The sequence below is a fragment of the Hyperoodon ampullatus genome, assembly GCF_949752795.1.
Source record: "Hyperoodon ampullatus genome assembly, chromosome: 1".
NCBI lineage: Eukaryota > Metazoa > Chordata > Mammalia > Artiodactyla > Ziphiidae > Hyperoodon > Hyperoodon ampullatus.
The window spans coordinates 122,461,204-122,476,921 of NC_136914.1; the positions used below are offsets into that span (position 1 = coordinate 122,461,204).

Genomic DNA, 15,718 nt, shown 5'->3' on the forward strand with positions numbered 1-15,718 from the left:
CCCTCAGGCCTCCTGTTACACACAGAAGCTGCTGGCTGACCTGACCTCTCCACCAGGCATTAGCACGGGGGGCTGCTGTCCAGACACAAGACCCTGCCTAGGGGGCTCAGCACCGATGCTCCTCCTCCTTGGTGGGCGTTGCTCCTTCCTCCCTGCCACTCACTGTCCATCCACCATCAGCGGGAATGTGTTGAACGTACGTGTACTGGGCTCCGAGGCTGCAGGGTGATACGACCGCCTCCACCTCTGAGGGTGGGGCAGCAGAGGCAGGCCACAGCAAGTGTCAGTCCCTAAGAAAACCACCGTAGGCTGATGAACACAAGGGGGGAGACCCAGTGGGAACCGAGACTGAGAAGCCCGGCACTGGTCAGCTTGCCGTTGTGGGGGCAGGAAAGCCTACAGGTGGGGATGCTTAGTGAATCCAGAGGCCAGGAGGGCTTCGTCCCCGCAGACAGGCCTGCGTGGACGCAGGCCCTGTGGTGGGAAGAGATGCCGGGGCCCAGGCCTGACGCCAGCTCTACTTATGAGCAGAGCAGCTGCCTGGCATGCAGCATGGCCCAGGACGAGTCTGGGGGTGGGGCACGCAGGGCCCTGAACCCTGAGCGCTTGGGGAGGAATGTGGCTCTGCTTTAAGTGCAGTGGGCGCTCATGGGGGCGTTTTCCTTACGCAGGAGGGTACTGTGATCCGGTTTGTGTCTTTAAAATAATTTCCCTGTTGCTGTCAGTTATTTGGGGAGGGGGGATGCCCTTGCGGGAGGCTGCTTTAATCGTCCAGGCCAGAGGCGGCGGCCGCGTGGGAGGGAGGGCTGCACGCGCTGGTTGGTGGGCACGGTGTGGCGGTGAGGGTGGCAGGACGTGCCGCAGGGGTGGGCGTGGCCTGCAGGAGGCGCGGGACCCACGGTGGTCCAGGTGTCTGGCCCAGGTGACTGGGGGGCCGGTGGGGAGGAGCGGAGGGTGGGGGGCGCAGTGGGGGACCTGGGGTTCCGATCCAGACACCGTTAGCTTAAGGTATCAGCCTGTGTGTCGGTCCTGGTACCAGTGGAAGTGATTGGTGGATGTGGCTGCTTTTGCATGGAGGCTTCTGGGCTCAGGCCGTCCCCACTGCCCCCTCACCTGTAGTCCGTGCCCGTGCCCAGCACATCTGCAGGGGAACCGGGGGAGGAGCCCGAGAAGCACAGGGGCGGGCCGTGGCCACCCTTCCCGCTCCGTTGGGTCCCCGCCGGGTCTCCGTGACTTCAGGAGCAGCCCAGACCTCCCCAACTCTGCGGGCAGCGAGGGCCCCCTGAGGTGTGGTCCGTTGTGCTCACGGTGCTTCACTGGCCCGGCCCTGGTGCCAGCCTGGGTCCCGTGCCCCTCGACGCCTCGAGCCGCCACTTAGCCTCCTCCTGGGGCCTTTGCATGAGACATTCTCTCTGCCCGAAATACTCTGCAACGTCTGCACCCTCACCCCACGGGGCTGATGACTTTCCAGCCATAAAGCCCAGCTCGTGTGGCCCCTTCAGGGAGCCTCCCGGACCCTGTCCCCAGGCCCTGGACTCAGGGTCCCCTCATGGGCACAGCCTTCCCCAGCCTGACGTCACCGGGTCACTCTCCGTGGCCTGCTTCCCTCACCCCATCGAGAACATCTGGGGAGGGAATACCGGTCTCACTCCTTTCTGTTCCCAGGGTCACCACGACGTTTTTCACTGAATAGTGGTTCCCTGCCACCCTTGAGTGACCGTCCCCTTTCCAAACAGAACATCTGCTTTTGTAGCCGCTGCTGAGAAGAGGGGTTAGGGTTTCCTCGCATGTGGTGGGCTGGGGAGTCTCTGGGGGATGGAGCTTCACTGAGCGATTGTCGAGGCCCCCTGGTCTGCAGGCCTGCTGCCCTATCCTGGGTTTGATCCCCTGGAGGCCGAGGGAACCAGGTGGGTGTTGGCGATGGGGCCTTGAAGGAGCGGCGTGGTGACACGATGGGGTGGGTGGGCGTGAGGAGGGAGGGGAGGGAGACGGCTGCGTGAGTTTATTAGCTGGACGCCAGGATAAGCTCAGGCAGGCGTCCCCTCTCCTCCCCCAGGGCCACCCCCAGCCCCAGTTCCACGCTCCCTTTACGTTTTCAGCAGCGTGGGGTCTCCTCTTCCTCAAGAGGTGCTCCTGGCTGTGCTCTGTGACCCTCCTTTGCCCACCTCGGAGGTGGAGGGAGGCTGTGTGGTCATGAGGACCACGCACCTGGCTTGAGTTGTGTGCTCGTCGTGGCAGACAGCCATGGCCCTTGTGGTCGGATGGGATACCCGGGAGGGTGGCAGGGGCGCCGTTCACAGCTGCAGCAGGGTGACTGGACCTAGGCCCGGTGGGACGAAGGTCACCCTGCTCTAAGGCGCTTAGAGGTGGGCGACCTTGGGCTGTGTCCTCTCGCTTCTGAGCTCCTGTTTCCTCACCTGCAGGATGGGACGTGGCTTCACAGGTGGTGAGGATCACAGGGGTTAATACCCAGCAAAGCTCTTGATACATGAATCAGAAGGGAGGGAGTCTTATCTTGGCTGGGGATCTGCCCACCTCTGGGGCCTGATTCTTAAACAGATAAGAGGGTATCAGCTACTTCCCGGTTTCTTCATTAAGCGGTTGGCCAGGCCCGAGTTTGCTGTGTGAATTCATTTTGAAATGGTCTGAGAGGCAAAATGACTTTAAACATAACTTTTGGAAGAGAACATTTCATTCTGCTTACTCAGCATGATGTAGCCATTAAAATGCTGGTTTTCCTCCTTTTTGAAAGCTACCCCTGAATAATTTATGGCTTCACCCACCAGAGCCTGCAGGGTTTGCAGAAATAAAACGATTTCAGTCGGGGCGGCCGTGGAGCCATCTTCCCGGCCTCATTGTCAGGTCAGCCAGGGCCGGTGCCCATGGCACCAGGACTGCCTGGAGCCCTTCCAAGAAACGACTGGTGAAAGAGAATATGGTGGCCGCTTTGCTCTCTGGGCCTTGGTTTCTTCTTCTGTAAAATGAGGGCAGTTAGAGCATTCTAAAGCCCTCAGCCCGCCATCAATGGATTTCTCTGGATAATGTCTCAGTAAAGGTTATCCAGTTGTAGGTACCTCCGTAGGGCCAGGCACTGTGCTCGGTGCATCCCGTGTCCCCCGTCCATCCTGCCCCACACGACAGCCTGGCAAAGCAGCTGTCACTGTGCCCACTTTATGAACGGGAGAGATGAAGAAATCTATCCAAGGCCATGCAGTTAGCGAGCACTAAATTTAGGGTTGCACCTCCCAGATCTGTCCATCTGCGTTTAAGACCTGGGATGCCTCATGTACACTGTCAGTCTTAATTTTGCTGTAGAAAAGTTGTTTTTCAGAGACTGCCTAAATCAGTCATAGAGGAAAGTTGGGGGTGGGCTGGGGGTGAGTTTAAGGTTCCAAAGAATGTGCACAGCTTTTATTAGGAGTCACTATAAGGATGCAGTAGAAGCAAAGCTTGTCCCCTTCAAGTCTCTACGTACTGTTAGCCCGGCTTACATGGAGTTGAAAGCCATGTCTCTTTAAGGATGTGTGCGTGTGTGTGGTGTTTGTGTGTGTTTCAAAAGGCTGTCCTTGCATTTGTAAAAAACTGTGAGGTTTTCATTGCATTGGTGAAATTATCTAAACAAGCCCCTTCATATTTATTTACTAATAAATTAAGAGTCACCACCTAGACAGTACCTAATAGGTTGCCGTCTCACTTGGAGAGAATCTTTCGGGCCCCGAGTGGTGAAAGCATTCTTATTTCCAAAGTCACCTTAACTTACAGGGAGACGAGAGCCAGAGCGCCACGCCGAGCTCCTCTGTTCAGAGTTCAGTGTGTCTCTGGTGGGTGCCCTCCACCCTCCTGCCCCGCGTGCCTTTCTCTTCCGATGGTGTTTCGGGATCTGCCACATCTGTGAGGCGGGGCCGTGTGCAGGGCGCAGTGGGGAAGCGGGACACGGGGCACGCGGGGTGGCGTGTCCTGTCGGGGGAGGGGTGGAGGGCAGGACGCTTCGGGGTGCGTGTTCGGGCTCGTCCCGAGAGGGAGTTGGGAGGGAGGGTGGCGCTCGGGCGGAGGCCTCGAGGGGACCCAGTGGCTGTAGCAGTGGCGCTTGGCCTGCCCGTCCAGGTCCCATCCGGAAGATGCCGCCCAGCGCCAGTGCTGTGGACTTCTTCCAGCTTTTCGTCCCTGACAACACCCTCAAGAACATGGTGGTGCAGACCAACCTGTACGCCAAGAAGTTCCAGGAGCGGTTCGGGAGCGACGGGGCCTGGGTGGACGTGACGCTGCCGGAGATGAAGGCGTTCCTGGGCTACGTGATCTCCACCAGCACCTCCCACTGCGAGTCCGTCCTCAGCATCTGGAGCGGCGGCTTCTACAGCAACCGCAGCCTCGCCCTGGTCATGAGCCAGGCCCGCTTCGAGAAGATCCTCAAGTACTTCCACGTCGTGGCCTTCCGCTCCAGCCAGACCACACATGGCCTCTACAAGGTCCAGCCCTTCCTGGACTCCCTGCAGAATGGCTTTGACGCCGCCTTCAGGCCTTCCCAAACCCAGGTGAGGCTGCCAGCCAGGGCCGGGCCTTCAGGGGTGGCAGTGGGTTGGGGAAACGGTGGGTGGTGCCCTTGGCACCCTCCCATCCTGCCTGGACCCCGAGGTCACCTCCGGGGTATCCCTGCTCGTCCCCCAGGCCACCAGCCCATCCATCCCCATCCAATCAGAGGGAACTGATGAAGGAACAGCTCCAAACCATATTCAGCGTTTTGCTCCGAGATGCAGTTTCCCTCCTCTTTTTCCCTCATCCTCCCTCTCCTTTTTTTTTTTTTTTTTTTTGCGGTACGCAGGCCTCTCACTGTTGTGGCCTCTCCCATTGCGGAGCACAGGCTCCGGACGCGCAGGCTCAGCGGCCATGGCTCACGGGCCCAGCTGCTCCGCAGCACGTGGGATCTTCCCGGACTGGGGCACAAACCCGTGTCCCCTGAATCGGCAGGTGGACCCTCAACCACTGCGCCACCAGGGAAGCCCCTCCCTCTCCTTTAATTACACTTTCTTTTTAAACGATGGTTTGCTCAGGGTAATGTTAATTTTCTTGTATCCTCCGAGTACGTGCTCATCTGCTGGTGGTGAAAGGAGGCAAGAGGCCTTCTAAGGGGTGAAGGGAACGAGCCTAGGGTTGCAGCCGTCCTCTGGCCATCGGAGCGGCTCAGGTGCTGAGGTCCCCTGGCCCGCGTGGAGAGCCGGGCGCCTTTGGACTGGAGGTGACAGAGCCCTGGCCCTGACTGTTAACGGCCCCTCACCTTCCTCGCTTCCTACATGGAGGCTGTGTGTGCTCTCAGCTCCCGAGCCCCGGCCTTCTGGTTGGCTGGGGCAATCGCATTTGGCTGTGGTGAGACAGTTTCAGAATCGTCCTCAAAGTTGCTCTGCGGGTCTGGAAACTGAGGAGGTGGCTCTTTCTAGAAATTTCTCTAAGGAAAACATCAGGAGGTTCCTGGCCCACGTGAGCCCAGTTCCCTTTGACCTGTTCCATACGGAGACAAAATCTTACTCCTCTTTTATTTGTACATTTAAAGACCCACCCACCCACCTACTTTTCCTTGTGCTTTTCCTTAAAGACCTTCGTCACGAGCCTCAAGTTCTTTTCGCTGTTCTCTTTGAGATCCTCTCCTAATTCGCTGTCTCACCTTCTCCCCACAGCTGGAAAGCACAGGGTTTCTGTGGGGAAGATAATGTCCTGTGTCAGGTCCACGGTCCCTGCACGGTTCTCCTGCCTCTGCTCTGCTGTGCTGTGTCTGTGCTGGCTCATGAGGGTCGCCAGGTGTCTGTGATGTGCCTTCTGACCCCTGGGAGGTGTTCCCTCCTCTCTGCCTTTGCAGGTTTCCCATCTCCAGGACCCCGTGTGACTCCAGGCTTCCCAAATCCCCCGACTATTTACAGGGCAACGAATGCCGTTTTGTCTTGTCACTCACCTTCCTTCTTACCAGGAGATGGGGTCTTTGGGGACACACGCCCTACCTTATAACAGGCCCTGCAGGACCAAGTACAGGGCTGGGCATGGTTTTTTTGTGTGTGCCACTGAATATTTGCTTGGTTGAAAATGAGCCAGACCAGAGACACATTGGCTGGGATGCAAGGGGAAAAAACAATATTCTGGCCATCCTTGGCATCAAACATTTGAAGAGCTGCTGGAGAGGGCTGTGAGCTCACTAAGACTAAGCATCTTCCCAGAGTCAAGCAAGCAACTCCGTGGATGATTGATATTTAACAGCCTAAAGATAAGGCTGCCCAGGGTCCTTCCAGCCCCTAGACGAGCTGTACCCGTGATTACACCCATGTTTGTTGTGTGCCTGCCGTGTGCCGGCCCCGGGCGGTCTGATCCTTCTGGAACTGCAGCATCAGACACCTGAGACCTGCATCCCGGGCGATCGCCGTGCCTGTGTGTGTGTCCCCAGGGTCCGTTTAGCCGGTGGGCACACTGCAGCACCCACTAGCGAATTCTGAGCTGTGTGGGCTCACCCCTTCCCAGCCCCAGACACGGGTGCCGTGAGGGGGGCAGGTGTCTGGGGCGGCAGCTCTGCCCTCCTGTGTCGTACGGCTCAGATGGGTACGAGGTGAGACCCTGGAGAGACGGTCATTTTATTCTTGCCGCCCACATCTTTTCTTTGCGTCCAGTTGATGAGACTGAGAAAAGAGGGGCTGACGTGAGATTTAGTCTGGGGAAGGGCTCTCGGCTCTCTGCTCACATTGGGGTATTTTTCCCTCACTTTGCTTTTCCTTTTTTAAATTTTACTTTGTATTTAATTTTTATTTTTACCTTTGAATTTGCAAACTTATGTGCTCTCGTTGCTATCATTTTCCATCCTGTGCGCTATATGTTGGTCAGGATCCCAGCAGGAAACAAATGCTATGTTCCAGAAGGGCAGTTTCAGAGAATTGGAAGCAGGGACTGTGGACAGTCAGGGTTTAGGGGCATCACCAGGGTGGCAAACACCTGGACTGGCAACAGCGGGAAGCCGCCGTGAGCCTGTGCCAAGGAGCGGAGTGGGGGCAGCGACGGCTGCAGCCCGACGGCGCGGGCAGGCAGGCAGGGCTCCCATCTCTTGTTCATCCCTCCCTCGTGGCCACACAAGCCAGGCGCTGGGGGCAGGGCCCTGGGGCGTGCGGTTTATAAGAGGTTGGCCACCAGGACACAGCACAGGGTAGGAAGGTGGAAAGGGGGTGTGGGGGGCAAACATTACCCGGTAGAGTCCACCCACCAGACAGGAACACAAGGCAGAGGGGAAGTCTGAGTCCCTGGGATTGGCTTTCCAGTGCGCTGGTAATCACCTGGAATTTCCTCTTCCTCCCGACTCTGGGCCCCAGTGAGCCGGCTCTGCGTGAGGAGGGTCAGCCAAAGGAGGTGAGACCAGAAAGTGCAGCGTGGATTGGAGCATGCTCGGGCCTTCCTGTGGGCTGGCGGTCCTGCCAACACGGGCCGTCGAGGGGCGGCTCTGGGCACACATGCGCACGCCCTTAGCCTCTCTGCCTCGCTGCCGCAGAGGCTGCCTCGTTCTTACACATAGAAACATCAGGGTCATATACGTCTTTGTGAAGTAAAATAAAGGAAACCCTCAAGGTTTCCTGGCTTTCCAGCTTCTCCCTTTCTGAAATCCCTGTTGGCTCTGGAACATTCCATTCAAGGAGAAGGTGTGTTTTCAAGTTGCAGTCCAACACCCCGAGGCGTCAGGGCTCCATTGACCGGTCTTCACTCTGCTTGTTGAGACCAGTGGGAACAGTCCCCATTCCATCCCCCAGCAGACTCCGCTCCAGGCTCTGGGGAACGGCTCTGCATCACCGCCATGCACACACCGCACCTGGGCACACGGCACACAGCACCCTCTGCCCTGCAGTCTCTGGAGCCTTTTTATTCCAGCCAATGTGACCCTTTGGGATGAGCTTACAGAGTCTCCAGACTCCACCAGTAACCCCAGCAGCGGGGTGCGCCCACGCACGAGTGTTTATACACAGCTACTAAATGGGGAGATGCTGCATCTCCTCAAGCCCGGGGGCTGATTAGTTAAAGGAGGGTTGGGGGAGGGATTGCGGAAGTCAATAAATACATGGCTGCCGTGTCTCCCCTACATAACCACTGCCCCCCCCAGCCTGAGCTCGTCATACCCAGGAGGGACTCAGAACACAGCTGGGTGACAGCAGTGCTGGCCGAAGACAGCCTGGCAGAGGGGGGGGCAGTTTCCGGAGCTCTGGAGAGCGCCCTACCCCATGCTGCGCTCAGCTGTGACCCGTTCCACCTGCCTGTAATGAGGGTAGAAAAGAGGAGAAGCCATGGAAGGCCAGCCGTTCCCGCTGGCTCTTTTGCTTTGGTGACGCATGTGATTAAACAGAAACTTGAACGGGATTCTGTGATGAGTGCAGGTAGAGTAGAGGACGCTGGCTTTCTGGAGAGCAGAGAGAGCATCTTCCTCACTCCCCGCTCCACCCGCCCGCCCCTCCATGTGTGGGACGTGGCCATCCTGCTACAGTGGTTCCACGTGGGCTTTGAAGGTTTGGGGAGCTGCACGGAGCTGGGCACGAGGTCAGCCTCTCCAGCCTCCCGATTGTGAGCTCAAGGCAGGGGAGGCCAGGCTTAATGTCCCCCACTTCCAACAACAGAACACTGAAGGGGCTGGTTTGCACACCTAAGACCCAACACTGCAGGGCAGTTATTTCTTAAGTGGAATCCGAGGTATCATTGATAGGAGAGTGGAAGGCCACTGTCCATCTCACACTTGGTCAGTGTTATCCCCTGTTCTGCCCTCATCAGGCCACATTCTGACATCACCTGGGAGCTCGCTGGGAATGCAGAAACTCAGGCACTGCCCCAAGCTTTCCGAAACAGAACCCACATTTCATAAGATTCCCAGGTGATTAGTTTGTTCATTCAAGTTGAAAGGCCCTGATGGAAAGCGGGCATTGGCACACTTTTTCTGTCTGTGGCCAGGTATTAGACTTTGGGGGCCATGTGGTCTGTGTTGGGACCTTGTAGCCCCAAAGCAGCCACTGACAGCACATTTGTGAGGGGCACGGTGGGTTCTGGGAAAACTTGAATTACAGCGGGCAGTGGGCCAGCCCCTGATCTGGAGTTTTGTGAAGAGTTCTTGGAATCATAGTATTTCTAGCCTTCTTCATTTCAGTGAACCACACATGTACGTACCAATCCGTAAGGAAGCTTGAAATTGGATTGGAAGGGAAGTGTAGCAGGTTCCTAAAATTTACCCAGAAGTTCCCCCAAAAGCTTTAGCTTGAAGAAATAAAACTTGGGACACCCCTGGAACCTGTTTTTATGCCATTTCTTTTTACTTTATTGTCTTGTCATTGAAAAAGTCCTGTCACTGTGCCATCGAGAAGTGGAAATAGGTGAAGTAGGTTTAAAAATTGCCTGGGGAGTCCCACGTCAGAAAGGACGTGATGACCCAGAGGAGAGCCAGAGGCTGGGTCGTGGCAATGAGGGAACTGGGTCATTTCAGGAAGAGTTTTTAAAAAGAGAATGTTTAGCCTGGGAAAAAGAAGGTCATGGGCTTCCCTGGTGGCGCAGTGGTTGAGAGTCCGCCTGCCGATGCAGGGGACACGGGTTCGTGCCCCGGTCTGGGAAGATCCCACATGCCGCGGAGCGGCTGGACCCGTGAGCCATGGCCGCTGAGCCTATGCGTCCAGAGCCTGTGCTCCGCAACGGGAGAGACCACAACAGTGAGAGGCCCACGTACCGCAAAAAAAAAAAAAAAAAAAAAAAAAGAAGGTCATGGACCAGCATGAGAGCTGTCCGGAAAACCTAAAGAACCTAAAGAATCATGTGAAGTTGGGTCAGTAGGTTTAGGTTAGATGTAGGTCACCTTTGCGTCAGTGAACGGTTGGAGCGTCCATCAGTGAAAAGGTCTTCCTTGAAAGGAAGTGGGTGTCCCTACCAGGCATGTCCAGCTGGAAGTCAGGACCCCTGCTGGAGGTCCCTCTCCCAAGTGAGAGTTTGGACTGAGGACCTTAGGCCAATAATAATAACTGTCATGATGATTTCCATTTACTAAATACCTGCTAAGTGCCAGTTTCTCATTTAATCCTCCCCCAAACACTGGTATTGACAAATGAGGAGACTCAAGGGGACTCAGGATCAGAGAGGTAAAGTAACCTAGCCAAGGTCACACAGCTGGTCAAAGGCAGAGACTAGATTTGAGCCCAGACCTGAAGACCCCCCCGCGCTCACGCTGCCTTCCATGAGAATCTCTGCTTTTTCTTTCCTGGCAGGTGCTACATGAACCCCTGATTGATGAGGACCCTGTGTTCATTGCCACGTGCACGGAGCGGGAGCTGCGGAAGAGGAAAAAGCGGAAATTCAGCCTCTGGGTCCGGCAGTGCTCTTCCACTGGCTTCATCATCCAGGTGAGCCCTGGGCCGGCCCTGGAGGCCGAGGGAGGATTTGGTAACCGGTGAACTTGCCCACTTACCCTTTTCACTGCGCCTCACTAGATGCTGCAGCTTAGGCTGGGCTGCGCTGCTCTCTTCCTTGCTGGGGCACGGGGCTAGCCGGCGCTGTCCGCTGCACGTTCTTCCTGCCCACTCTGGCCCCTGGGGTTAAACAACAGCTGTAAACACCGATCAGGGCTCAGGCCCTTACAGTGTCAGCCAGAGGCTTCAGCAGAATGCTGGGCACAGAGGTCGCTGCCATGGCTCTCGAGAGCACGCCGTGTGACGCCCCAGAAAGACCCCCCAGACGCCGCCGGGGCTCTGTCCTAGGGACACCTTCTTCAGAGGCCTGCAACGGCATCAGGAGCCCAGCCCTCTGAGCCTGCCTTGCTGCCTGATCCCTGGCTCTGCCCTGCAGAGGTGGCCGAGCTCTGCTGCGGGAACAGTGTCAGCCGCCACCGAGCTGCCGGAGCAGCAGGGTGCAGGGTGCACGGGAGGAAGAGGTGGGGCTGGCGGAGCGGGGACCCTGGCTGGGCTGGTTCCTCCCGCCCTGCCGCTCAGGCCACTCGGCGGCCCTCACTGCCCTGCCCGGCTGCAGCCCCAGGCCCAAGGCGCAGGGGCTTTGCACACCTCCTCCCCCTGCCCCCGAGCCAGGGGAGGATTCGTAGGGAGGTTCAGCTGAGCATCTTCACGCCGCACGTGCTCGAGCCGTGGCAAGGAAGGTGCGTGTGCCCCAAGCAGCAGCCCGCCCTGCCCCGCAGGCCGGGGGGCTTCAAGTCGGGCTGGGCCTGGGCTCTCCAGCTGGGCTCACGCACAGGCTTCAGGTTGTTGCTAGACAGACCCACCCCAGAGCGGGAAACACTCTGGGTGTACAGCCTGGGCCCTCCCTCCCCACACAACCCCTGCCATCGCTATAGTATCTTTTGCAGTGACACTGCCCTGGGGACAGGCGAGTCTGTTTCACTGTATATATATGACATTCAGTCATTCTTTGAATAAATAGTTACTGCTGAGTGCTGTGGCCTGCATCATCGTGCCAGGCACCGGGGTACAAAGTCATGGCTCTGCCTTCCCAGGGGCCTGCCTGTGCGGGTTTTGAAGGAATGTGCACATGTGGGTTCGGTGTGCATCTGGCACCACTTTCTTTCTTTTTTTTTTTTTTTGCGGTACGCGGGCCTCTCACCGCCGTGGCCTCTCCCATTGCGGAGCACAGGCTCCGGACGCGCAGGCTCAGCGGCCATGGCTCACGGGCCCGGCCACTCTGCGGCATGTGGGATCTTCCCGGACCGGGGCACGAACCCATGTCCCCTGCATCGGCAGGCGGACTCTCAACCACTGCGCCACCAGGGAAGCCCACCACTTCCTTTTTACTGTAAACTTGACTAGCGAGGAGTCACGACCATTACCTGCAAGGCCTCTCTCTCTCTCTCTCTGTCTCTCTGTGCAGGTTCCTCCTAGTTTCTGTGAAACCTATAAAATCCCCATCTGTCAGATAAAAGGTTCGGATGGTACCTTGAAGTTTCCTTTTATTTCTAAAACTCTCTGATCCTAGGAAGCTTTGTGCAGCTTGAGGGTTTGAATTTAGAAGTCAGGATTGAAGCTGGCAGCTCCCGTCCCAAGCAGTCTGGCCTCCGCCGAGGCCGGGGCGACTGGAAGCCCCAAGCACGCAGGTGCTGAAGGGGTACCTACCCTTGGCTGCAGGCTGCCCCATAGCAGGTGGAGCGAGGACTTCTGTGGCCTCCCCAGTTCGTTGGTCGAGATGAAGGTGTTTGTGGTGGCAGCAAAGCAGGGAGGGACACCTCTGTCTGAGAAGGACCCACGCGGCCTGGGGACAGTTGTCTTTTTAGCATCCCGGCCCTTGTCTTGGTCCCCCAGACCCTAATCCTGGTTAGGCAGCGGCCCAGGCAGATCCAGCCATGGGGTGAGGGGCGGGGGGAGCCTCCCGGCCCCGAGCTTTCACACCTGTATCTCCTCTGTTCTCACACCAGCCACGAGGGACAGGGGGCAGTGGCACGCACACCCGTTTCCCACATGAGTTGGCTCAGTGCTGCTAATGGTCAGGGACCCCCTCCTCAGTCCCGGGGGCCAGCTACAAGCCCAGCTCTGCTACTTCCTGTGTGAACTAAGCCGGCTCCCAAAGTGTCCTGGATCTTAGTGTCCTTAGCCGTAGAGTGAAAGGATGGGGGGCCTTAATCAGTGAGGCCCCTTCTACTGCAAGGTTCTGTGATTCTTCTCTTTTTTTTTTTAATTTTATGTATTTATTGCTGTGTTGGGTCTTCGTTTCTGTGCGAGGGCTTTCTCTAGTTGTGGCAAGTGGGGGCCACTCCTCATCGCGGTGTGCGGGCCTCTCACTATCGCGGCCTCTCTTGTTGCGGAGCACAGGCTCCAGACGCGCAGGCTCAGCAATTGTGGCTCACGGGCCCAGCTGCTCCATGGCATGTGGGATCTTCCCAGACCAGGGCTCGAACCCGTGTGTCCTGCATTGGCAGGCGGACTCTCAACCAGTGCGCCACCAGGGAAGCCCGATTCTTCTCTTTTTTAACGTCACCTGTGGGATGATGTACACAAGCCCATTTTCTTCATTTTAGTTTGTCAAATAAATTCTTCTTCTAAATAACTCCACTGGAGAATCCCGGTTGCTGAGCCTAAAGAGGCTGTGGCCATCCTGCTGCCCAAGTGGCCCTTCGCCCCCTGCTGTCCTCCCGCTGGTAGCAGGTCCGAGGCTGGCCGATGGGAGGCCGGCAGACGTGGCGCATGAAGGGGTTGGAAAGGGCGTGTGCATGGTTCTCCTCTGGCCTCTCCGCCCTGACCATGGGCAGATGTCCCGGCTGGATCGCTGAGTCCTGAAACCATGAACTCATAAAAGTGATCGCGGGCCACTGAGGCTTTGCTGTTGTGTGTGACACAGTAACAGAATTGCCCCAGGGCCTGCCACTTAGGGTCTGCAAAGCTGACCAGATAACTTTCTTCCCGTTACCCTGTCATGGACACAGCTGATACCTGGAAGGGACAGTGGATTCCAGGAGAGACCCAAGGCCTGGCTTCGGCTTTATAGTGTCATTCGGCCAAGATTGTAAGGTTTGCTGACCGGACTGCATGCTTCTGAGGTAGGGCCGCAATGGGGATTAGCTCGCTTGAAAGATTCTAGATCAGGGTTTAAGTGAGGAAAAAAACATTCCAGATTTGGTCGCGGTTTCTCAAGTGGTCCCAGTAAAGGTCATCGTGGGAGCTGACCAGGAGCTCCAAGCCTCAGAAGCGGTGAGTGCGTCCTCTAAGGGCACCTGAGCGAGGAAGGAAAGCCCACAGTTCGACAGACACTGCTGCTAACGGGGAGGGTGTCCAGAGGAACCCCGGTATTTTCAGTACTTTTATAGGTTCACTACTCTTGAATTCATCAGAAGGGGAATCTCAGAATCAGATGAAAGTGGTGAAGAGTCCTGGGTGATCTAACCCGTGAGGAGATGGTAGGGAGGTGTGTGGGAGAAGAGGTGAATTGTGTTGCCCTAAAAATTAAGGAGTTAATGTGTTCCACTTCTGGGAGTGCAAGAGGGAGGGAGGGAGTTCTTCCAGAAGGAAGAAGCCATCAGAGCAGGTTCGATCACTGCAGAGAGAGTCACACCCGCGTGGAGATGCTGTCCCACGTGATGAGGTGGTGCTGCCTCGTCTGTCCTCGGCTCTCTCCTCCAGCCCTCCTTCCAGAATCTTGTATGAGAGGCCTGGATCGTGGTGGGGCTGGTCCCCCACCTGGTGTTTGTAGAGCCACCCTGCAGGCCTACTCACCACAAAAGCCCTTGGATCCAAGGTGTCTACCTCGGGGTCTCCCCCTGCACCGAACACTGAACACTGAATCAGCATGTGACGATGCCAGCCTGCAGTGCTCAGGGCCGAGGAACAACCAAGTGAGGCCACCCACACTGCCCTGGGAAGGAGACTGCTGCCTGTAGGACTGGGGCCACGAGTCTGAGGTAATCTGGCAAACTGTCATTCGCGGACTTTGAGGGATGGAATTTGTATTGTGTCTTGTGGGCCTATCCTGAAGGAGCGTATCTTTTTTTTTTTTTTTTTTATTGTGGTGAAATGTACGTAACGTGAAATTTACCTTTAAGTGAAAATACATCACAGTGTTGTGCAGCCATCATCACTATCCATTTCCAGAACTTTTTCATCTTCCCAGACAGCTGGGAGCATCTCTCTTAGCCGCAGGATGATACACGATCACAAAGAAAGAGTGAATTCCCCCCAAGCAAAGGCATCCTCCAGATACACTATGGATGCTTCTGGAGCTCGGAGGCGGGGTCACCTGGCACCCTGGTCTGGTTGAATGTTCAACTCTGGTCACACTCCCCCTGGTCAGGCTGCTCTACCTGCTGTGCCTTTGGGACTCCTAGTTACGGGCAGGTGAGTGGCCGGGACAGCGTATGTGCTCGACTCTTGGTCCCAGCACGGGCCGTCTGCGTTCCGTGCAGGAGAGGTGCTTGCAGTCACGTGTAGTGTTCTCGGGCAGTCTGTTGTCAGATGGCTCTGTTGCGGGGGGAGGGGAGGGAAGGGGGTGGTTTCAGGGTGCCTGTGAATGCCCACTCTGCTTCACCTCTTTTCTGACCCGGCCTTTCTGGCTTTATCCTCTGACGGTAGCAGGGCTCGGAGGGCGTGATGGGTAATTTCATGCCAATTTGGCTGGGCCACAGTACCCAGATATTTGGTCAAACACTGTTCTGGATGTCCCAGTGGAGGTATTTTTAGATGACATTAACATTTAGATCAGTGGACTTTGAGTAAAGCAGATTGCCCTCCCTCGTGTGGGTGGGCCTCATCCAATCAGTTGAAGGCCTAACTAGAAAAAGCCTGACCTCACTGAAAGGAGAGGCTATTCTGTCAGCAGACGGACTCTGGATATGAACTACAGCTCTACCCTGGGTCTCCAGCCTGCCAGGCTGTCCTGCAGATTTTGGACTTAATGAACCTCCGTAATCACGCCATCAATTTCTTGAAATAAATATCTCTATCTCTTGCTAGATGGATAGAACTCTGTCTGTATCTCTGTCTCCATCCTGTTGGTTCCACTGCAGAGGGATTTCCGCTACCACCTAACTCACACAGCCTGTTTGTGTCTGAGGCTCCCTGGGTTCCTAGAGGGCAGGGACCACGGCTTCTTCTGCCTTCCCTCTCTAGAGCCTAAGGGGCTTGCCAGCTTTTTTTTTGTTTCTTCTGAAGTCAGAAACATCCCTATTACCGAGGAGTTTACAAAATAGATGGGAAAACAAGACGTCTACAAAGGAAAGCCTAAGTGCAGGTTGTTTTCTAACCACACTTTATGG

At 56.4% G+C, this 15,718-nt stretch overlaps 1 protein-coding gene across 1 annotated transcript in view; it reads left to right on the top strand.

Annotated features, from left to right (window-relative positions):
• The window catches only part of PGBD5 (piggyBac transposable element derived 5), a gene marked incomplete at both ends in the record, with an annotated part of 87,180 nt that overhangs the window by 47,874 nt on the left and 23,588 nt on the right, over positions 1-15,718 (top strand). Inside the window, 2 exons of the mRNA XM_079713392.1 lie at positions 4,105-4,532; positions 10,245-10,379. Of these exons, the coding sequence (XP_079569518.1) occupies positions 4,105-4,532; positions 10,245-10,379 (563 nt within the window). The remainder of the gene's footprint in view (positions 1-4,104; positions 4,533-10,244; positions 10,380-15,718) is intronic.